Source organism: Cydia strobilella, chromosome Z (assembly GCF_947568885.1).
Source record: "Cydia strobilella chromosome Z, ilCydStro3.1, whole genome shotgun sequence".
NCBI lineage: Eukaryota > Metazoa > Arthropoda > Insecta > Lepidoptera > Tortricidae > Cydia > Cydia strobilella.
In genome coordinates this window covers 40,894,032-40,918,987 of record NC_086068.1, presented here as the reverse complement: position 1 = coordinate 40,918,987, position 24,956 = coordinate 40,894,032, and the positions used below count along the sequence as shown (strand labels likewise).

The 24,956-nt window shown below is 36.2% G+C and overlaps 1 protein-coding gene across 1 annotated transcript in view; it reads left to right on the top strand.

The window, feature by feature from the left end:
* LOC134754966 (MYND-type zinc finger-containing chromatin reader ZMYND8-like) overlaps positions 1-13,395 on the top strand; it is a 50,271-nt gene extending 36,876 nt beyond the window's left edge. The window contains 2 exon segments of the mRNA XM_063691460.1: positions 7,606-7,754; positions 9,489-13,395. Of these exon segments, the coding sequence (XP_063547530.1) occupies positions 7,606-7,754; positions 9,489-9,608 (269 nt within the window). The 3' untranslated portion in view covers positions 9,609-13,395.
* Positions 13,396-24,956: the final 11,561 nt, after the last annotated feature.

Genomic DNA, 24,956 nt, shown 5'->3' with positions numbered 1-24,956 from the left:
GCACGGGGCATGTGCATACATTTATGTTCGTGGGCCACGATTTTTGGCGTTATGGTTACATATAAGGTGAGTGTATATACATAAGTTTCGTTTTAGAGTAATTTAGCGATAAACCTAGATCGTGGGCCCATTTGCACAGTGCATCAAAGTCATTTTGCATCATGTCCTGTGCAGTCTCCAAGTCCTCGTGGGCTTCAATTATACATGTGTCGTCTGCGAATTGATATACGGATCCATGTTGGAATATATGATACATATCATTGACGTATAATAAATATTCCGTCGGAGCTACAATTGAGCCTTGTGCGGTGCCGCATAAGGTCGGAATTAGGTCGCTTTGTTCGCCTGCGATGCTAACCGCGTTGTGTCTGTTACTATGATAATTTTTTTGAGATCCAGCATGGGTCCTTGTATACCATTTTGTTTTAGTTTTTCATAAAGTGTACTGTGACATAAAGCAAATGCCTTAGAAAAGTCGATCATTATGGCGAGTACATGGTGTTTTTTATCTAGGTAGTCATATCTTTCTTATGTATGGGTCTTACAATTCCCACTTTTAATTTATCAGGATATGTAGATTTTGATATGCATAAATTAATTAAGTGAGTCAGAACAGGCGTCATTTGTCCGGAGATGTACTTTATGTCTTTAGCTCTTATCTTGTCATATCCTGGGCTTTTTTTGTCATCTATTTGTAATATGATTTATTGTAAAATTTCCTCATTGATTTTTTTTAATCGCATTGACACCAATGGAGAATTTATATAATTTTTCTCATCAAGTAACGGCGTATTACAGTTTATTTTAATGTTGTTGACATTACTATCGAAGTCGATAGCAAATTTGTTACATAATTGTGTTGCTCTTAATCTAAAGGACTTAAGTATCACATCATCGATAGCTTTAACAATTCTACCAGTCAATCTGTTTAATATTACATATTTCCTTCTTTATACAATTATTTTTGGCGTTACATATCACTCTATTCGTCCTGTTTCTATATTTTTTATATAAGTACTAACTCATTTTGTTTATTTGTAGTGTCCTTTAAATATATTTTTAACAGTTCTTTCTTTTTATCACACATGCTCAATAATTTATCAGTCATCCAGCTACTTTGTTGTCTTATATTAACATGTATTTTTGTCTTATAGGTACAGTTTTTATAAATTGTCTGGAATTTGCCAATAATAAAATCAATTATTTCATTCGGGTCGCTACAACGAAATGCCGGGCTCCAATCTATTTGACTTAATTCTAGTTTAAGTTTTTCATTATTTAACTTGTTTACAGTTTTATTGGTAATTACTCTGGCCTCGCTGATAAGAGCGAGTCCTATTATGTAATGGTCGGCCGGCGCCGGGCGCTTCTCGAACAACAGCTGAGCGCGCAGAATACCTAGATGCACCTCGCTTGCATGCGTCACGCTCACGAATGAACAAATGATCAATACATGATTTGGATGTTCCATTTATGTTCGACTCGACTCTCGTAAACTGTGATATACAACAATTAAATCCTAGTTCATTTAAGCTGTTTATGTACGACTTTACGAAATGTCAATGTTCATATCACCTATCAGTATACAGTCCGATTGACTAGGATATTTTGATAGCAAATGCGACAATTCACTAATAAAAGCAGACTTACTTAGATTCGGCGGTCTATAAATTGAACACAAGTTTATTTTATTGCCCTGAAATATTTCCACTTCGCCATATAAGCACTCGAAGAACATTGTCTTTACGGGGATCTTGATGAAAGAAATACTTTTATGCGCGTAGATAATAATGCCGCCTCCTTTTCGTTGGGTTCGCAGCTCTGTGTACATAACATAGTCGTCAATCGTAAACAAACTTGCAGTTGTTTCTGTGATGTTAGCTTCCGTTAATATTATTAAATGTATAACCCTGAAAAGCCTCTCTAAATTTTTTAGCTCATCTGCACTTAAAACAGTTTATTTTGCATATTTTGAAAGCCTAATGCGATATGGCCTTGAGGTCTGGGGTAACAGTGTCCATGTGAAACCTGTTTTGATTTTACAAAAAAAGGTTGTGAGATATGTTGATAAGGCGAAGCCACTTGAACATTGCCGTCCTCTATTTGTGAAGCATAAAATATTGACAGTGATATCGCTTTACATATACTTAGTCTGTATTTTTGTTTATAAAAATAAGACCCGACTTGCATGTAAAAACAAAAATAGACACCCTAGATTAAGACATAAATTTGACATACAATTACCAGAATCTAAAAATTATTCACATTTCAAAAGTAGTCTGGAATACATAGGAATTAAAATTTATAATTTTTTAAATGAAGACATTAGGCAATGTGATAATATTATTGACTTTTCCAAGAAATTAAAATCATTTCTACTAATAAGACCATTTTATAATCTGAATGAATATTTTGATAACCTGACATTTTAATTGTAATATTTAAGGAATTTTTATTGAAATACAATTTAAAATTAAATAAATAACTACCTAAACATAGAGTATAAAAATTAAACTAACCTAAAACATTGTAATTAGATTATTTAGATTATTATTTTAAGTTAGTCTAAGATTTTGCATGCCATATTGTGGTAGACCATACATGCATGTAACACTTAATAGCTACACTATGTACCTATAACATCCCAATGACATGTAACCATAACAACTGTGTATGTTCAAGCGAAATAAATAAATTGAATTGAATTGAATTAATCTTGGACTACTGGCGGCGATGTACTCTAGTTGAGAGTGGTTTTTAATTGTTGATCTTATGTTGACGTGCAATAAAATCAGTTTATTTTGCGCGTCTGATATGTTTTGCATAAAATCTGACCATGAGTCGTGAGATGTTTCTACTTTATTTAGGTCAACTGTATGCATTTTACGCACAATAATTAAATTTTAACAGGTTGACTTAAAAGGTTGAATAAGTACGAGATAATAATAGTAGAAGGCGCTTCGGTACGTACCTACGTTTTTTGCAATTCCTTACCCACTCGCTCGATGTCTTTTTCATTTCTGATGTAGTATATTTTATTGTCGCCGTCTTTTTTGCGCACCATTACCTGTCCGTGTTTCGATCCATCGCTTGGATGGTAGAATGTTGTTAGCTTCCAGAAATTCAGTCATCTGCTGGCACACTACTTTTTCAATTATTTTTGATAGGAAAGGCAAGATGCTTATAGGTCGGAGCTCAGTAATTTCTAAAGGATTAGTCTTTTTAGGGATTGGTTTTATCAGAGCTTCCTACCAGGCTTCAGGGAATACTCCTGACAATATTGATTGGTTCATTAAAGCCGTGATTAGCCCGAGGGTTCGTGGAAGCGTCAAAATGATCATATCACGCGTGATACCATCTATACCTTGAGCGTTAGATGAAATTTTTGTAATTATTTTACAGACTATATTCTGATCAACGGTTCTCAAGCTAAATGTTGCGGGACTGTAACGATTGTCTTCAAAGAAAGTAAGGCTTGATATTGTAACACTGGTTTTGGGAATATTTAAAATTTGTTTATTAATTAAATTTGGGTCATTGAAGTGACAAGGCAGACTGAATTCTTTACTATTAAAATCAGCTATATTATGTTTAATATTTTTCCATAATTTACGAGAGTCTTTAGGTAATATTGTATTAATCTTTTCGTTAAAATAAGCCTGCTTATCTGTAAACATGGCTTGGTTAACAATGCTTTCTAATTCCTTACAATATAATTTATGAGAATCCAGGCCCGTGGCGTGGCTCCTAGTATGCGCTTCGTCTCTTAACCTTATCATCTCTTTAACTGTAGGTGTTATCCAAGGATAACTCTGATTTTTTATGCGACCTTTCTTTTCTTTATTGAGGAGGAGGATTGTAGGTTTAATATGTATAACACATAAACAGACCTGTAACGATTGTTATTAACAAACTTTCATTTTCATTTTCATAATTCAAAAATATATAATATATAAGAATTAAACGATGCTAATGAGTCATTCATATTGTCGCACATAAGCCGTTCCCAACTGATGGGTCCAAAACAGACAGCGGATCGGGCTCTGGAACCTTCTCAGAAGACCTGAACATGTCAATCACCACTCCGCTAGGAGCCCATAACTCGGTATTCCAAGCTGAGTGCATGGGCATCATAAACGCGGCGGCTGCCATCACTGCAAGGAAGGTAGTAGGATCCTCCATCCGCATACTCTCCGACAGTAGAGCAGTCTTGATGGCTCTAAAAAGCCATATAGTCACATCCAAACTTATACACGAATGCCACGAACGACTAATGGAGGTATGTCATAACAATAAGATCACCCTACAATGGATCAAAGGACACAGCGGATCCCAGGGTAACGATGCTGCGGACGAGCTTGCCAGGCAAGGATCGAGTGCGGGAGCGATTGGCCCAGAACCGATCCTCCCGATACCGTTTAGCAAGGTACGCTCAATGCTGCTGGCACGTACAGGGAAACTACACACAGAACATTGGCTAAACCAGACTGGATGCAGACAGGCCAAACAAGCCATGCCTGGCATCAACGGAAAGCTCACAAGGGTGCTCCTTCAATTAGGAAAGACCCGACTGAGCATGGTAACCAGTGTCATAACAGGTCATGGACTATTTAACAAACATCTTTTTATAACAGGTGTCACAGACAGTCCCCTATGCAGAGGATGCAGGTAGACAGAAGAAACAGCCTCTCACGTGGTGCTGGAGTGCAGCGGAGTGGCCCCATACAGGGCAAAACATCTCGGATCCCCGAGAGACCTCCCAGAGGTCCTACTCAACATCAAAGGTTTGATAGGTTTCCTCGAGGAGCTGGGCTGGCAGGACTAGCCCACCCCCATGTCACGCAAAATAGGCGCCAGTCGTCGAGTTGCGGAAAATCGCCCGAACTACAATACAATACAAGCCGTTCCCAGGCAGTTGATTCAATAAGCTTGTTGAATTCAGTGAGAGGAATATCTTTGAATGGTCTATACTATAAGAGATACATATAGATTATAGGGCATGGCTTGGGTTTTATGATGTGTAAAGTACAAGAAATGAACGCGTGGCTACTAAGCTCAGGGATATAATCTATGTACACTTGAGATAGTTTAATATTACTGCAAATAAGATCTATAAGGGTTTCCGAGTGCTTAGTGAAATGAGTGGGTTGGTTAACATATTGGTCAAGATTCATACATCGGAGAAAGGCTAAGAGTGACGTCAAGTTCATATAAACAAAACGTACGTTCTAGGCGTTCCTTAGAAGCTTATTAAATAATTTGTTTATTTCGTATTATTAAATATGAATACCAAAGTGTTTAAATGTTGTGCAGTTCCTTAGTGTAATAATGCACCAGTTTTGTCTTTAATAGACAATGCCAAATTCTAATATTAACCTGGTATGCAATACACATAAAAAGCGATTTTACAGGATTTAGATTTTGTTAATTACTTAAATTAGTATGATTTTTATATAATTATAAATATTGTTTATTGTACTTACAAGGAACTTTTGACATTTCTAAATTCTGCTGAACAAAAGTCTTCGTTTGATTGTAAAAACTCTCCAAGCATCATCACATCGATTCTAGGCAAATTAGCACTGTTTGCCTTAGTAAATCCTTGTTCCAGGATTCAAGTTATTATTATTAGTTAATATTCGGTTTAAACTACTAAAATTGAATCCGTGAATCGTAAATAAAACAGCAGGAGAACCATAGGAGAACCAGTACTTTCAGTACTTTGGATATTTGTTGACATGAACGTGACGTCATTCGCTCTGATTGGTGTTCACCGAATCATGGCGGACTTGCGTATTTTGTAATTTTATTTTAACAAAACATTTACCAATCTTGCTAAATATTAAAAAATAAATGCGTTTTTCATATTCTACGACTTAAGTTTCATTAAATAAATATAATATTTTAGTGACTTTTAATTACTGTTTTTTAAAAACTGTAGAACAAATGAATACAGAATTTGTACATACTTCAAATTAATTAGGCGCTCTATAACTACTGTTAAGTGATGACTATTAACAAAAACATTAATTACTACAGGAACGGAGCAATTTTTAAAGCACCTGACAAACAAACATCGATTAATTTTTAGATATCGAATTACAACGAGTAACATTATTATAAATATTTTTTAGAGATAGAGCTACAAATAATAATATTATGTGTATCTGGATATTTTTTAAAATAAAATAGCAGTAAATAAGTCTATATAGTGACATTAAAAGCACTGAGGAAACGAACACAACTGTAATACTTAGGTCGTGATTAACACTTGTTACATAGTTTTTTGTAGTTGAAATTACGGTAACGATGAATTAAAACAGTAAAATGGCTGCAATGCTGTGTTTCGCGAACGGGTAAGTCGATTTCCAGATCAAACGACAGGAGCTGCAAAAATTTTCACCAGATCTTCATCAGAGCGAATCCTTTGTGCCGTCGTGTTAGATTGTCGCCTGGCGTAGATTCGTCCGTCGCGGGTCCAAATACACCGCCAGTTCAAGCGTAAACCTTCATGGCGTGTTTTATAAAACAGCTGACGGTTTGCGCGTGTAAGCCGCTCGTTCACGTAGAACTTGCGAGGTGGTCCGGGTAGGTCGAAGCCAGTGGTGTCTGCGTCGCGCGTACGTCGAGCGGATTCTCACTATTTTGTTCAGCGATACCACTTATTTCTACATCAGTGGACAACAATTCTTGGTCTCGTTTGTGAAGTTCCAGTTTTAGACGTTCCACCGTGTCCGTTAATTCCTTGACATCGCTCAGCTCGCTAGTCGGCGACGGGTCGGGGCGCTCCTCCAAAATCTGAACTCTCTGTTCTAGGCTGCCGATGCGATTTTCGAGCGCGTTAACTGCGAGAGCTTTCAAAATTAGAGTTAATATTAGTTAGCTCTAAGCGCATCGCTGCAAATTCCGCCCTAAATAATTGCATCTCTTTAAAGAGGCTGCTCTCGCCGTCACTTTATGTTTTATTTTTATTATACTCATATTCCCTAATACTATCCCTTTATTTTCCTATTTTTTTAAAGTAAAATGTATATTTATCATTTTTTGCCGAAAAAATAACAACCCATTATAACCGATTATCGGTTATTTTTAGGGTATAACCGGAATCGAAACAGGTAATTGCATTCCCTATTAGTATACTCTCTCCCATGCCTTTTATAGTCTGAATGACTTCTACAATATATAATTTAATTGACATCCAAAAAAAATATTTTAATGTAACAATACTAATTAATATGATAAGGCTCACAATTGTAAAATTAATTGACATATTTGTACCTACACTAAAATAATGTAATCTATCTAATGTATTTAAATATAATTAAATTAAATTTTGACGTGTAATATGTAACAATATTATTAATAAATGAGTATGAGTATACTTCTGGTCAAAAGTCTTTTGTGTTTATAGTTATATGAGATAATTGAAAGTTTGTATGGAACCCTCGGTGCGCGAGTTAAACGAACTCGCACTTGACCGGTTTTTATTGACGCGCCGACTCTGAGCAACTGCATTCTTTGAAATATGGGGGACAGATCAATTTGCCTTTGCACCTTATTATGTCCAGCATAGTGTAAGGCTTACAAGTTAACTTATGTTCGCAGTGAGTGTGGCGGACGAAGGCAACGGGCATGCGGCAGCGAAGAGCGCGGGCGCCTCGCCGCCGGCCGCGGCCCCGGCCCCGGCCCCGGCCCCGGCCCCGGCCCCGGCCCCGGCCTCGCTGCACGCCGCGCCGCTCTTAGCCAACAAGCAGGTATATAACTTTTCATTTCTCATGCTCTGAAAGAGGGTCATTGTTGTTCTAAAAGGTGTGCAGAAAGTGATACGTGTCTGCACTAGAGCATTTTACGTTCGAAGTGCGATTTTTTCTAATTTTTTTACAATAAGTAATTGAAATTTGAGTTAAAATGGATTTGTTATACAATTTCCATTCTGATATTTGACTCTCCATTCCATAAATAACAATACTTTTGCCTAAATTGTTAACTGAAAGTACCCTGAAGAAATACTATAATTTATACTTGGTCATGTTTAAAAAAACACATGCATTTTACTTTCCTCGTATTCGAAATGAAAAGTAGAGTGTTTAACTCGGGTGAAAGGCATCATTTCAGCCTCGGACTATTGGGGCTCTCACTGCGTTCGAGCGCCAAACTACCTCGGCAGGAATGAGTGCCTTTCATCCCTTGGTTAACAATCTACTATTTCACATCACCTATTCGAAAAGGGAACTTTTCTTCCCTGCTAGGAGGGATCAAAGTGGCACTTTTCTGTTCAAGGACATTTTGTTGCCAGTATGAAATATTGACACAAAGACATGAAATTAGTATGCATATAATCGATTACAATTTCTTTATTAATTTGTTGTAATTGTTTTTAAATTAATTAGTAGCATATTTAAATTAAGTAAATTAATTAATTAGCGTAATATTTACAAAGAAACGTAAAAAAACATTCGTTTAATAATTTGATTTTTATTTTGAAATTTTAGGTCTCCTTAAACGCAGCACGCAGCCATACTTGTCTATACAATTTAAAAAGTTTATATTTAAAATGTTTTGTAGAAATATTTCACAAAGCATTATGCGATTCTGTATTGTGTATAAATTTGTAAATACTTAGTTTAAATCAATAACTTTATAATAATAAATATAAGTGATATCAGTCTTCATAGTGTTCTTCCGAAGATTTGGTTCAAAGGGGTAAGAGCTAATTTGTTACCAGAAAAATCTACAAAAATAATGTACTTCATTTTCATTGTATCATTTTAGTTGTTTGCTGCTGTCTTTGAAAAGATATTAGGTACATAATTATGATCTGTTAACTTTTAATTTGTCAGTACAGTCACGTCTGAAAATATCGATACGGAATTACGGACAAAGTGCCAGAAGCATGTAGGTCCCTATACTAAGGTCGTGTATACATATTTTTGGCACTTTGTCCGTATCGATCTTTGCTTAAAATAATAATGTTTTGAAACCTAATATATGTATGTAATTTCCTCATAGGTGATGTTAAAAGCAGTATGTGTCACATGGTAGCAAAATTATTTTCACCTTGGGCGTTAACAGTTGAATCCCTCACTACGCTCAGGATTCTATGTTAGAATCCCTCGCTACGCTCAGGATTCTATTATAGAATCCTTCGCTTCGTTTAGGATTCAATTGTACGCCCTCGCCGTAAATATGTCATTTTGCTCCCTTGTGACACAATCTACTATTCACTACATACACAGTGCTTAAGCACTTTTCTACTTTTGCAAGCGAAACTCTTGGGATTCCGTGGCTAATTTCCTCTCTGATTTTAGTTCTACAGATTTAAAACTTTTTGTCCGAATTCGAACCGTCTTAAAGGTGTTGGATGTATTCATTTTAGTACACTGCTACGTCGCTCTTTTTAGTTGTTTACAGGTGATACTCGTATAGTAAATTTAGTATAGAAATATTGATCTTAGAACACATTATGTAGACGAGTGTATTATTTACAGTTGATGAATAACGATGAAAACGCGCCGAAGCGAGTGGTGACGTCGGGCGGGTTCCTGATCGTGGGCGCGGGCGCGGGCGCGGCGGGGGACGCGCGCCGCGCGCCGCCGCGCCGCGACTGAGCCACGCTCTCCGTCACCAGCATCTACCTCCTCGAACCCTGAACCCAGCCCGCGAGTAGATAATGGTGCGACCCGACCCACTTGAAACGTTTTATATTAAAATAGATATTCGATCTATTTCTGTCGATTCCAACTTGAAACTTCCTTATTGTTTAAGATAAACTGTACAGTGATTTACTAACATATTGATTTGGGAAATTACGTATAGACTAAGCGAACTCGACTGACATTGTGTAAAGATGGATTAGTGAATTGTGATGGCTCGACGGAGCCGCGGCAGGCGCCGCCGACGCTGGGAAAGGCCAAATGCTAAAGCGGGCCCTGAAGGAAAATTGGTTTGGTAGTGATTTGGTTTACATTTTTTTCTGTAAATTTACGTATTTTTCAAGAACGTAGTGATACCGTTCGGATAATACCTACATGATTTATCCTAAAAACACTAGATATAGGAGTATAAATTGTACCTATATTATAATTATGTTGAATCGAAAAGTTCAAAATATACTGAAGTATTTCCTAAAAAATTAATAATTTTGAATTTTTAATACGTGTATCACACTGGATTGTAATTATACTATACGATACTTTCATAGGTTTGTATATATAAAATTACCTTAATGTATAATGCTTCGTTAGAGCAAAACCAGTGTCCAACAAACAAGTTTGTGCATAAATGTACGGCGACATATATACCAATCCGGTAGTATCCGCCGCCGCCGCCGCCGCCGCCGCGCCGGGCGGGCGAAGGCATCGTGTCGAGTTAGTTGTTATTGGCGGTTTTTGTTTGTATGGGACGCGCCGTCCGCCGTCCGATACGGGCGCGGCGCGGGCGCCGGTGAGCCGACTCAAGCGGTAACGTGGACTAATACTTGGGTAGTGTGATTTCTGCCTGAGTTAGTTTACTATGAGGAACATGAGTAGTTCCTCGTAATTATGGCTACACGCTCGATACACTGTTCAGTGTTCTATTAAATATTATTAAGACTGCTAATTTTTAAGTTGACTCGAAATGCATAGAATATTTGTTGTATTGTTCAGCAATTCTTACTTATTGAATACTGTGGATTTTAATTTGAAAATGTTGATAGTCAAACAATAACACTTGGTCTCATCGCTTCACGTTTCCATGAAAAACAAATAGTTCATTGTTTTGTTCATTTATACTGTAGTTTTGACCAACGATTAAGAGCCCTTATTCCCTGGAGCGTTCATCGATTTCACGAAATAACACTCAATAGATGGCGTTGACGCGCGGTACGCGAGCGCCGGCAACTATAACGCGTTTTGAACGCAGAAAAGAATAATCTTGATCGTTGTCGATTTCAATAGCAAGTAACATTATTTTTATTGTTATAGCCACTCTTTTATTTTATTTTATATGCATGGTAGTAGTAATTTCAGTTTATTATGTTAATAAAATATACATACTTGTACCCAGAGATGACCAGGGTGCCTAGCCAAGATGCCAACCGTTTAGGTACTTATAGTTTACATTAAAACCAATTCTGCAGCTGGCCTCTGAAATGGGTAATAGAAACGCGATCCGTATGTCTTTCGCTTTCCAAATGACGAGGGTGCCTAGCCAAGATGCCAACCGTTTACGCTCCGTAGCAAACGAAACGTAACTGTCTCTGTCGCACTAATATTGAAGAGTGATAGAGAGAGATTACGCTATTGTTCGCTTCGGAACGAACGACTGGAATCTTGGCTAGGCACTCGGGTTTAGTACCTACAGTTTACGCTAAAACCACTTAAAACCAAATCTGTAGCTAGCCACTGAAATGGGTAATAGAAACGCGTTCCGTATGTTTTGCTTTCCAGATAATCAGAGTACGGAGCGTAAACAGTTGGCATCTTGGCTAGGCATCCTGGTCATCTGCAAAGCGAAACACATACGGAACGCGTTTCTATTACCCATTACAGTGGCCAGCTATAGATTTGGTTTTAATGTAAACTATAGGTACCTAAACCTGGGTGCCTAGCCGAGATGCCAGTCGTTCGTTTCGCAGCGAATGATAGGGTAATCTCTTTCTATCACTCTTACATATTAATGCGACAGAGACAGTTGCGTTTCGTTCGCTACGGAGCGTAAACGGTTGGCATCTTGGCTGGACACCCTGGCCCTCTAGAAAGGGAAAGACATACGGAACGCGTTTCTACTACCCATTCAGAGGCCAGCTACAGATTTGGTTTTAATGTAGACTATAGGTACCTAAACGGTTGTCATTTTGGCTAGGCACCCTGGTCATCTGGAAAGCGAAAGACATAAGGAACGCGTTTCTACTACCCATTTTAGAGGCCAGCTACAGATTTGGTTTTAATGTAAATTATATTATAGATACCTAAACGGTTGGCATCTTGGCTAGGCACCTTGGTCATCTGGAAAGGGAAAGACATACTGAACCCGTTTCTACTACCCATCTAGAGGCCAGCTACAGATTTGGTTTCAATGTAAACTATAGGTACCTAAACGGTTGGCATCTTGGCTAGGCACCCTGGTCATCTAGAAAGCGAAAGATACAAGGAACGCGTTTCTACGACCCATTTTAGAGGCCAGCTACAGATTTGGTTTTAATGTAAATGATATTCTAGGTAGCTAAACGGTTGGCATCTTGGCTAGGCACCTTGGTCATCTGGAAAGGGAAAGACATACGGAACCCGTTTCTACTACCCATTCAGAGGCCAGCTACAGATTTGGTTTTAATGTAAACTATAGGAACCTAAACGGTTGGCATCTTGGCTAGGCACCCTGGTCATCTAGAAAGCGAAATACACAAGGAACGCGTTTCTATGATCCATTTTACAGGCCAGCTACAGATTTGGTTTTAATGTAAATTATATTCTAGGTACCTAAACGGTTGGCATCTTGGCTAGGCACCTTGGTCATCTGGAAAGGGAAAGACATACGGAACCCGTTTCTACTACCCATTCAGAGGCCAGCTACAGATTTGGTTTTAATGTAAACTATAGGTACCTAAACGGTGGGCATCTTGGCTAGGCACCCTGAACAGACCCGATCACCTAGGCGAAAAAATTCAATATTTGTGCTGTAAAATGTACCTATGATTACATTGATCACCTAAGGATCAAGATTTTCTAATCGCAGTATACACCACTTCTCGGAACTAGCTCGTTGGTTACGAACAAAACAAACGCCTGACGATCGAGCACAGGTCCGTCCCCTAAGCGCTCTCGGCGGAGTGAGCGCGCAGTGTCGGTGCAGCCGTGCAGCGTGATTTATACGTCATTTAAAAATATTTATATTTACGGGAAAATAGGTCCTATAGTTATGATTCTTTTTTATAGGTTCACATGAAGTTAAAGTTTGCTATAATATTATTTTGAGGGCAAAATATAAGTACAATTTGCGATAAAAAAATATAATGCGACCCTGTTTTCACCGAAAAAATGAAGAAAACTCGGAAGGTATTTTATCAAGTATTTTAAATGAATCTTTGATTTTCAATCATTTCAGCCCCTCGTACAAGATATGGTGAATTGAATTGTTATCATTCATGTACCAAATGATTCTTGTTTACTGCAATATTGGCAACTGAAACGACACTTCTCACTGCAAATTTTGAAAAATACTCCCAGGAAAACTCATTTATTTTAGGTTTATAAAGAGAAAATGCAAACTTTAACTATTTCAGCCGCCAGTTTAGGAAATGATTATTTAAGAACGTTAACAGTTTTTGAATAAATACTAATAGTTACGTCGTAATGTTGAATGAAAAAGGAAGCATTTTGCAAAATACGCTCGTTTGTAGGAATAAGGCCTCTTAACTAGGTATTATATTACTTCGTGTATTTTACATTTTTATCAAATTGAATTATCCTGCATTACTTTTATATTTTATTTTTTATTTGAAATAATCATAAATTTCTTATCGTATCTACATGTGACTTTAATTTGGTTTCAATCAACTTTTTAAACAATAAATATCTTAAGCACATGTTTATAATATAACAGTTTACACTAGAAAATAGATGTGTCTTGTAATATATCACCACCCCAATCAAAATATCTTGTAGGCCGAGCACATGATTGACGCGACAGTATCTCGCCGCGAGATAGACTACCCTTCTTTTATTAACTGTATGAATTAAAGGGGGACGGGTAGTCTATATCGCGGCGAGATACTCTCACGCCAATCATGTGCTAGCCCGGCTGTGCAATAGTAAGTGATTAAATTGATCGAGTGTTTTTACAGGAGTCGCCTTGCTGTTTTATTCTGTAAATTATTTGTGTATACCAGCAAGGATTAGTATATCAAGTACTAATTAATGTGTATTTTTAATTTAATAAAATAAAGTAACAGACCGAGGAAAAAGTTTTTTATTACAATTAAAAATGTAGGTAGTTACTTCCCAGAAGTATCAGTCAGTAAGAAGAAGCTATATTTTATTTTATTTTATTTTTTATTTTATTTATTTGGAGATCCAACAGCTGTGACATTAACATAAAAATTATAGTAGATACAGGAAGCCAATAGGGTATTTGACAACATTAAAAATATATAACGAATTGCTGTCATCCTGAAAGATAATAAACTAATAAAGTATATTTCACTATATTTGAATGTAAATTATGTTTATTTTTTGGAAAATAAACGAAAGAAAATTTAATATTTTTTGAAATTTCATCAGGGACGTGAACGCTCTGTGATTGGTCAATGCTCGAATGACGTCACACGCGGGTGAATTTTTGATTGTCTTGAGTGTTTTAGCAGTTTTATTTGTATTTAGTTAATTTTAGTTATTGTTCCACAGTTTTCTGATATATTCCGATTTATCCGTTTGTCGGTTTATTCGTATATTTATCGTGTAGTGGCACAATATTCATAAGAATCTCAAAATGGAGCCGAAATATGTGAAAGCTGATAGCGGCAACCTACCAGACATAGACGCATCAATGGTTGCACTTTTCTTTAAAGATAATCCGGATTACTATGCTGCGGAACTTAGAAATGTAAAAACAGCTGTGTGGGTATACATAATAATTGTTTATTTACGAACATTTCGATGATACAAATACGACGACGATATATATAGAATACGATGACGAGAATAGTATCTCCATACTGCACTTTAGTTTGAAAGAAAAAGTATGCTACTAACTACCTACGAATGCTGAAAGAGCTATGTTATGAGGTTATGCGCTAAAATGCTCTTTGGGGTTTCTTCGCGCTAGTTTTAAACACATTTTTATTTTTTTGGGTTTCGTTGGAATGGAAACAAACGATTTGTCTGGATTTTTTATAGTCGTACTTGAACATTGCGGCACTATACACCATTTATATACCATTTTACAGTGAAATAATGAATTCAATGCACATAAACCATAAGATTAACTAAGGTCATTGACTGAGTCATGAATCTAGTATAACTAGATCGGTCATGAGGGGTGGGGGAAAATGACCGGACCGGATAGTCTTATGTATCTTTCAGTAGGAGTAGCAGAGAAAGCGCTGTTATTGTTTTTCCTTGTCATAGTTTCACTTTTCCACCGCTGCCACAACCGAGGTTGTGGCAAACAAATAAGTACGTGACATGTCATGTTTGTTCGTTGCTTGTTTAATTATCGTTGTTTTGTATGAAATTGTGTTTTCTCTTATGAAATATAGTGATGGTTAGCGTTTTGAATGCTTGAACTTTGATAAAATACTGGTGAATTATTCTGTAATCGGCTGTAATAGCCGCTCTGAGCAAAAATATGAGATCATAACCTTTCACACGTAAGTACGGTATTTTACACCTTCCTCTTAACGCAATATGTGAGAATAACATCGTAAAATTACGTTACACTCAAAGCAATGTAGAATCAAACGATTTCAATAAAAATATCACAATTACTTACGCAAATTAACAAAACATTATTTGTAAAATTATCCGCCCAAATTACGTAGGTAGGTAGGAGTCTGAGGTCAGCCATTTTTAAACTTCTTTTTAATTTAGCTGCATAACAATCATGTTAGGGATACCAGATGAAAATATCATAATTTTATGGGTAATTTTGACCTCGAAGTTTTTTCGTACTTCTAATTCCAAAAAATAAATAAACAAATGTTGTGAAGATTAAATGTGGTGTACATTAATTGGTGTAATTGCGATTTGTGATTTCTTTAAATTAAAACCCATAATACATTTTATTTTACGTTTTATTTACTAAACATGTTTAGTTTTGTACCACCTGCGCGAATTATAGGAGGTATTTCATTGTTTATACGCTTAAAAAGAACGGCCCATTGACATTTTATTTAACAATTTTTTAATACCGTCAAACAAGCTAACTTTGCCTCCAGGGTAATCGCCCCAACGTGATATCAAATATTGGGCTAATTTTTACCAATATGGTATCCCCACGTTTATGACGTCATCTATGTCTATCCCTTACGGGCGCACGCGTATAGCTGGTCTATGTAATGCTAGGTCTATGGACTGAGTTTACTTGCGCGTGACGTCACACGTGTCACGTGATTAGCCCCTTTGCGAAAACAGCGTTTAAGGCGCGTTCAAAATAAATAAACTTTAACATTGTTTTTTTTTTATATATTTAATACAGAAAATTTCACGGAAATATCAATGTAGTGTAATTATTAAGTCATAAACAATCATTTAAAACCATTTTCAAAAATTAGTCAAATAGCCTATTATAGGAACTCGCGTAATATATTATAAGTAGTGATGTACCGACTATTGATTTGGCCGACTAGCCGACTAATCGGCGCTCGGATGGCCGATTAGTCGGCCGACTAGTCGGCTAGTCGGCCAAATCCACAAATCATTTTCTCTCTTCAAAGTTTGCATTCGGATAGTCACTGCAGTAGCTTTGTCTAAGTTCGGATGCTTTGAAAACATTTGTTTTGCTCCTTGCGTCACTTTTCGCGCGCAAGTTTTGTACATTTGATTTAATAAATGAAATGCACAATATATGTAGCATGATATTACGGCAACAAATATCCAAATAAAAAATATTTCGTTCAAATACAGACTTCATGCATGAATCCTTTTGAGCATTTTGAGCACAATATAGACTTTCCTTAAGTGTCCCGCGTTTTGTGAGGATACTCATTTTGTAGTAACTTAATTACAGATGCTTGTTAAAATTGAAAAAAAAAAAAAACAAGGTGATGTACATAATAAAACGTTTGCAATTGTAACCAACTACATAATATTGTACGGACTGCGACGACATACATACTTTTCAGATACTTCGACAATACTTGGGTTTAATACATTGTTCATTTATTTATTAATATTTTTCTTTTAAATTTTTTACTTTATAAATTGTTGGTTTTGCTGTTTTATTTAATGAAAGCATTTTGTTTTATCATTTTGTACTATGTCTGTTTCTTTGAAACAAATGAATCTATCTATCTACTCCCTACAGACAAATTTAACCTTTTGACCGCCAAAGACGGTAAATCACGTCGTCGACATTTTGTGCCACTCACGCCGCCGACGTCATTTGCCGTCCAAACTTAATTTATCAAAGACTCTTTAATAAATAACTATATTTCTTTGTTTGTATTTGCATTATTTTATTTTGCCCTTCTACTTTATTACAATTCAACTATGAATAGAAGGTTAAATAGCATAGCTAGCCACGCCAAAAACGGCACTTGACGTCGCCTAGTGATGTGACCGAGTCATGGAGGAATAATATTATTATATGAAAGTAACAATCTCCTAATAGAAATCGTTTCGCGCAGTTCCGACAAACACGCTAGCGCCATCAATAATAGATATGGCTTAATCCCATACATTTTGTAATAGGAGTTGTTTTTGCTAAAATAACTGCTATTTGTGCTGTTACGGTACTTGTTTTCGTGCTTAATTTAAACAACTTGGTTTGAAATAGAGATGGGCATTAATCGATTAATCTTTTAGTTAACTAATCAATCGATTAAAAATATCAATCGTCATTTTTTAATCGCGATTAATTTAGTTGCGATTAAATTAGTTGTGAGAATGTTCGACTAACAACTAAATTAGTTTTAGTTTCAATCGACTAAATTTCACGATTAAACCTATATTAAAACTACGTAGTCGCCCGTTTTTGCATTTTTTATCTTGCAATATGTAACTACAAGTACGTATGTATGTAACATACGGATGTACTCGTATGTTGTAACTATGTTAGTTTGGGTAGAATTTTGCGACTTATTTTGAAGCAGATATCTTCATCCGATTGAGCTAAAATTATGTATACACGTTTAATTTGAAATGCTTGAACGACAATGCAAATAATGCCATAATATTATTATAACGATATATTGGTAATAACGACAAATAGCGAAAAACTGCATTGTTTACAAATCGCAAACAATAAAGTAGGTTGGTGCATTATTAATACTTTGAATTATACGATACTGAGTAAATCTTAGACATAGAAACTATTAATATTTTGCTGTCTCTGACAATAGTAAAACTCTTTTTAGTGTCACGCGGCGACAAAACAATGGGATAATCCTACTTACCTGGAACTGGAAGTTGTTTGTTGCATTTTGGTGCAAGTGCCGACGCATCTTCTAAAAATAACACGTTCTATTGAATGACACATCTGCATGTTGTTTATTATCTACGCGGTCTATTTTGTTTTCAACGTGTGGTCATTAAACTTACTTACTTTAGTAGCAAAATAATAGTGAGAACAGATCTCACTCCTTAGAAACGGTCAAAATATCGTAAGTAATACATGACTATTTTATTTTTAAACATCCGTTAAGATGTCCTAATCAGCCTGTCAACATAGCCATACCGAGGTATTCTATTCAATTTGCTTCTAACATTAGTCGCGAGAAAATAGTCTAACTAATTAGTCGATTACAAAATTTAGTTGTCCGAAATCAATCGGCAACTAATTTAGTTGCAACTAAATTAGTTGCACTCTATACAACTAAGATTGATCAATCGTCGTTTTCAATCGTCAGTCGCAATTAATTCTTGTAATCTTAATCGTTAATCGTTAGTCGATTACATTTTGCCCATCTCTACCAGTACCGTCTTTCAAACTTTGAAAGACGGTACTGACCTTTTGTGATAATGTAACCCCTTATGCATTTATTTTATTGTAACGATACTGCAGTTTGCTAATTAGTAGGTAATAATAATCGACAACGGGTTTGCACATCTCTGAGTAACGCGCGCTTATCAGTGTTCCGTGCGCCCATGACGGCACTTCACGTCCGATGCCTGACGTCACCACCAAGTAGTGATGTGGCATTATTGAGAGATTTGAGTGGAAGTTACAAGTACATTTTGATATTTAAATACGTTATTTAAAGGTTTTTAGTAGAGCTAAAAGCCAGAATTATCTAATATTATATTGTAAAACACCTGTGTAGTGGTTCTTCTAATCTAAGTATGTCATAAACGAAATCAGTGAAAATATCGATATCCTGTTTTGTAATCACTATTGTTCTCTAAGGTTTTATTTTGCTTCATTGCGGTGTCACGTCGAGTTACGTCAATGCTTGGCGTTCAAAAGGTTAATATAACAATATGAACAAAAATATTCGTATGCACCCTCAATAATATAAAGTCTAATTTTATTAATTTGAATAAACTGGGTATTAAACATTTGATCAATATTTGCTGTTTATTTCATTTATGTGCTATTTTTCTGTAATGTAATAAGTGGCCGACTAATCGGCCATTTTTGCCGACTAGTCGCCGACTAATCGCCGACTACAAATGTGGCCGGATAGTCGGCTTTCCCGACTAGTCGGCGACTAGTCGGTACATCCCTAATTATAAGTAAGAAGCTAATAGCCACGTCAAATTAAGCCGAATATTGGCAATCAGCGAAAATAATTCGTGTAGTTTTGAAAATTGGTATAGTACCTTGTGGTGTCCAGATAATTAAACTTTGTCCTCAAGGGTGGGGGGTGTGTTGAGGGTGTAAGGGGGGGGGGGGGGGGGTTGAAGGTACCTTTTTTCAGATTTTTGCTTATATCTCGAATATCTGTACAAATAGCATTATAGTTACTTCGGACAAAAGGTTTTACATAAAATTTTCTACAAATTAGGTCATATTCATTTTTACTCCACAATCAATACTTTAGGAGCAGAGATAAAAAATAGACGATATAAGAAATCGTCGTTTTTTCGTAGTTGTTCATCATAATCCCTCCCCCCCCCTACACCCTCAGCACAACCCCCACCCCGAGGACTTTTAGTATGTTCATTTGAATAATGATTTCTCTGCTAATCCTACTCAAAGATACCTTACTTAAAAGTCCCTTTTTAGGGTTCCGTAGTCAACTATTAGGAACCCTTATAGTTTCGCCATGTCCGTCCGTCTGTTTGTCTGTCTGTCCGAGGCTTTGCTCCGTCATCGTTAATGCTATAGCCTAGTTCATATAGAATTGGCACAAAATTAGTTGTTTTTTTTTCATGGCGGGAAAAAAATTGAGAATTACAGTTCAACCACCAACCTTCAAAGTATTCATGGTGAAAATATTACTTTGCTGGCTTTATGCATTTTGAAGTTTTCGACCATGGAAATTGAGAAAAAGAGATTGATCGTGCACAAATACCTAACAAATTCTTATCGGTCCGGGACGAAGACAGCAAAGTCGCTTAAGATGCTAAAAACTAGTGTTTGTAGGGTCATACAACGTTGCAAGGAGACTATCCGCCAACAGGAAGATACAAACTAATCGGAGGTGTCGGAGGTCTGGCACAAGTAATAAGATTTTGGAAAAAAAATCCTAAGGTCAGTCAAACAAAATCCATGATTACAATTTTATTTATCACGAAAATTCATAGAATGTCGTAGTACTGTAAAGATGATTCGCCTCAGAGGTGGCTAATCGAGATAGAGTAAATGTACCCGAAAAATATAAGTTCGTGAAACTTGACAAGATCGAAAAAAAAATGATATGGCAAGGAATTTGAAGTTGCGGCTTAAGACGAAAAGTTTTATTACATCGTTGACATGGAAGGATGGAACGCATCCTTAACGCCGGCCGGAGGTCTCCCGCGTTTTCCATCTGCCACTGTCATTATTGTCAATACATGCATGATGATGCAATGTACAATGTTCTTGTTAATAAATCTTATATATCTCAATAAAAGTATTATTTAATATTACATGGTGCCGAAACCAGGGAAAACCATCAAAATATGGTCGAAAACAAAACAGACGTCAACATAAAGCCGCCCAAACAATTCATAATAAACGCTAGTGAAGATGTAGCAAAGGCATGGAAGCTGTGGCTCCAACAATTCGAGTGGTATGCCATCGCTACAAACCTAGAAGAGAAAAAACCAGCGGTGCAAGTGGCGGTATTCATGGCATGTATCGGACCTGACGCGGTGGTTATATACAATAGGCTATTTGACTAATTTTTGAAAATGGTTTTAATTGATTGTTTATGACTTAATAATTACACCACATTGATATTTCCGTGAAATTTCCTGTATTAAATATAAAAAAAATCAATGTTAGTTTATTTATTTTGAACGCGCCTTAAACGCTGTTTTTGCAAAGGGGCTAATCACGTGACACGTGTGACGTCACACGCGAGTAAACTCAGTCAATGACCTTAGTAAATCTTATGGTTTATGTGCATTGAATTGATTATTTCACTGTAAAATGGTATATAAATGGTGTATAGTGCCGCAATGTTCAAGTACGACTATAAAAAATCCAGATAAATTGTTTGTTTCCGTTCCAACGAATCCCAAAAAAAGAAAAATGTGGTTAAAACTAGCGCGAAAAGACCCAAAGAGCATTTTAGCGCATACAAATGTTTTTATGTGTGAAGACCACTTCGATGTAAGTAATATTTAACTGTAAATAAATATGGTAGTTAAAGCAGCGGATTTTGTTGTATTTAACGAAACAAGATCTAGGTATTTAATGTATTACTACATAACCTCATAACATAGCTCTTTCAGCATTAGTAGGTAGTTAGTAGCATACTTTTTCTTTCAAACTAAAGTGCAGTATGGAGATACTATAGGATATTTGACTACATTAAAAATATATAACGAATTGCTGTCATCCTGAAAGATAATAAACTAATAAAGTATATTTCACTATATTTGAATGTAAATTATGTTTAGTTTTTGGAAAATAAACGAAAGAAAATTTAATATTTTTTGAAATTTCATCAGGGACGTGAACGCTCTGTGATTGGTCAACGCTCGGATGACGTCACACGCGCGTAAACATTCTTGATTGCCTTGAGTGTTTTAACTGTTTTATTTGTATTTAGTTAATTTTAGTTATTGTTCCACAGTTTTCTGATATATTCCGATTTATCCGTATATCTAGTAGCACAATATTTATAAGAATCTCAAAATGGAGCCGAAATATGTGAAAGCTGATAGCGGCAACCTACCAGACATAGACGCATTAAAGGTTGCACTTTTCTTTAAAGATAATCCGGATTACTATGCTGCGGAACTTAGAAATGTAAAAACAGCTGTGTGAGTATACGTAGAAATTGTTTATTTACGAACATTTCGATTTCGATGATACGAATACGACGACGATATATATATAGAATACGATGACGAGAATTGTGTCTCCATACTGCACTTTAGTTTGAAAGAAAAAGTATGCTACTAACTACCTACTAATGCTGAAAGAGCTATGTTATGAGGTTATGTAGTAATACATTAAATACCTAGATCTTGTTTCGTTAAATACAACAAAATCCGCTGCTTTAACTACCATATTTATTTACAGTTAAATATTACTTACATCGAAGTGGTCTTCACACATAAAAACATTTGTATGCGCTAAACTGCTCTTTGGGTCTCTTCGCGCTAGTTTTAACCACATTTTTCTTTTTTTGGGATTCGTTGGAACGGAAACAAACAATTTATCTGGATTTTTTATAGTAGTACTTGCACATTGCGGCACTATACACCATTTATATACCATTTTACAGTGAAATAATCAATTCAATGCACATTAACCATAAGATTTACTAAGGTCATTGACTGAGTTTACTCGCGTGTGATGACGTCACACGTGTCACGTGATTAGCCCCTTTGCAAAAACAGCGTTTAAGGCGCGTTCAAAATAAACAAACTTTAACATTGTGTTTTTTATATTTAATACAGGAAATTTCACGGAAATATCAATGTAGTGTAATTATTAAGTCATAAACAATCAATTAAAACCATTTTCAGAAATTAGTCAAATAGCTTATTCTCGTCATCGTATTCTATATATATATATCGTCGTCGTATTTGTATCATCGAAATCGAAATGTTCGCAAATAAACAATTTCTACGTATACTCGTATACTGTTTTTACATTTCTAAGTTCCGCAGCATAGTAATCCGGATTATCTTTAAAGTAAAGTGCAACCATTAATGCGTCTGTCTGGTGGGTTGCCGCTATCAGCTTTCACATATTTCGGTTCCATTTTGAGATTCTTATGAATATTGTGCTACTAGATATACGGATAAATCGGAATATATCAGAAAACTGTGTAACAATAACTAAAATGACCTAAATACAAATAAAACAGTTAAAACACTCAAGGCAATCAAGAATGTTTACGCGCGTGTGACGTCATCCGAGCGTTGACCAATCACAGAGCGTTCACGTCCCTGATGAAATTTCAAAAAATATTAAATTTTCTTTCGTTTATATTCCAATAACTAAACATAATTTACATTCAAATATAGTGAAATATACTTTATTAGATTATTATCTTTCAGGATGACAGCAATTCGTTATATATTTTTAATGTTGTCAAATACCCTATACGTTCAATCTTACTAGTGAAGAGCAGTTAAAATTACAAACTATTAAAGACAAATTTACAAATCACTTCACTCCAAAGATCAACGAATCATATGAAAGGTATATATTTAATACCACAATACAAAAAGAGGGCCAACCATTTGACGAATTTCTCAGAACTTAAAAGTAAAGTGAAAAACTGTGATTATGGTACCTTAGAGGACAGCCTCATTTGTGACAGAATTGTAGTAGGAGTAAGGAGCGACTCCCTTAGAGAGAAGTTGTTAGCTGAACAAGACCTTACACTGCAAAAAACGATTGATTTCAGCCGCTCAGCGGAGCAAGTTAAAATGCAAGTAAAAACTATGAAGCAGGCTCCTACTGTCGATGCGGTTACCTGGAACAGTAAAAACACAAATATTAAGAAAAAAGAAGAAAACGTCAATATGAATAATAAGAAAAAAGAAGATAAAAGTGAAGAGACATTTCATTGTCACATGTATACATGGCCGGAGAAATTGTCCTGCTGTTAAGAAAATATGCCTGAGATGTAACCGAAGAAACCATCTCACCAAATGTTGCAAAATAAAAACGGTGGATTCACTTCTCCAGAATGATGAATATGATAGTGAAGATGGATTTATGGTGTCATCAATAGATACTGATGATGATGTGGGTACAGAAGACTGGTATGAGCCATTAACCTTACCTAATGGAGTCACAGTGATGTTCAAACTTGATTCAGGCAGTCGGTGCAATGTTATTAACCGAGAAATAATGGATAGAACAAAATCACATGTCAGTCCATCAACAATCAGGTACCTAACATCCTATTCAAGGCATAAGATGCAAGTCTTAGGTGAAACCAAACTGATGACTATTAGTAAAGGACAGCAAAACCTGATTAAATACTATGTTGTTGATGAAAAAGTGACACCAATTCTTGGCAGGAAAACATGTGAAAAATTAAATTTAGTAAAGAGAATTGATGCTATTACAATAAATGATGACTTGTTTGAAGGAATTGGTTGCCTGAAACAGTACAAATATGATATTGATTTAGTAGACAATCCAAATTTACCAATATGCCCGGCACGTAAAATTCCCCACACCATAAGACAAAAAGTAAAAGCTGAGTTGGATAGCATGGTGGAACAGAAAATAATAAAACCAGTGACAAAGCCTACACCAGCTGTTTCACCGAGATGAATCCTCCGAATTGTCCCCATTCGTCAACATGGTTTTTGAAGAGACGGATGTGGTCTGTGCACTTGTCTTTAATTGAGAAGACGAGATAGTTTAGGTAGGTTTTCTCAGTGGCGGATTTGCAGTGTTGGCCGCCCTAGGCCCCAGACCTTGTAGTAACTACAAGCCGCCCCTTTCTCAACACTCATCTTGCTTGCTGCCGCCCGCGCCCCTAACGTCTTTCCCTAGGCCCGGGCCTAGTTGGCCTAGCCTCCTAAGACCCGGCCTTTTAAAATATTACTTGTTAGAAAAACCGAACTAGCTTTTAATAGAACAAAATGGCAACCATTGCTAAGTCCTGACGATTTGAAAATTACAGGTCTCGTTATGACCGAACTACCTATTAAAAGAACAAAATCAGTTTTTAAACTTTATTGCGATATTTT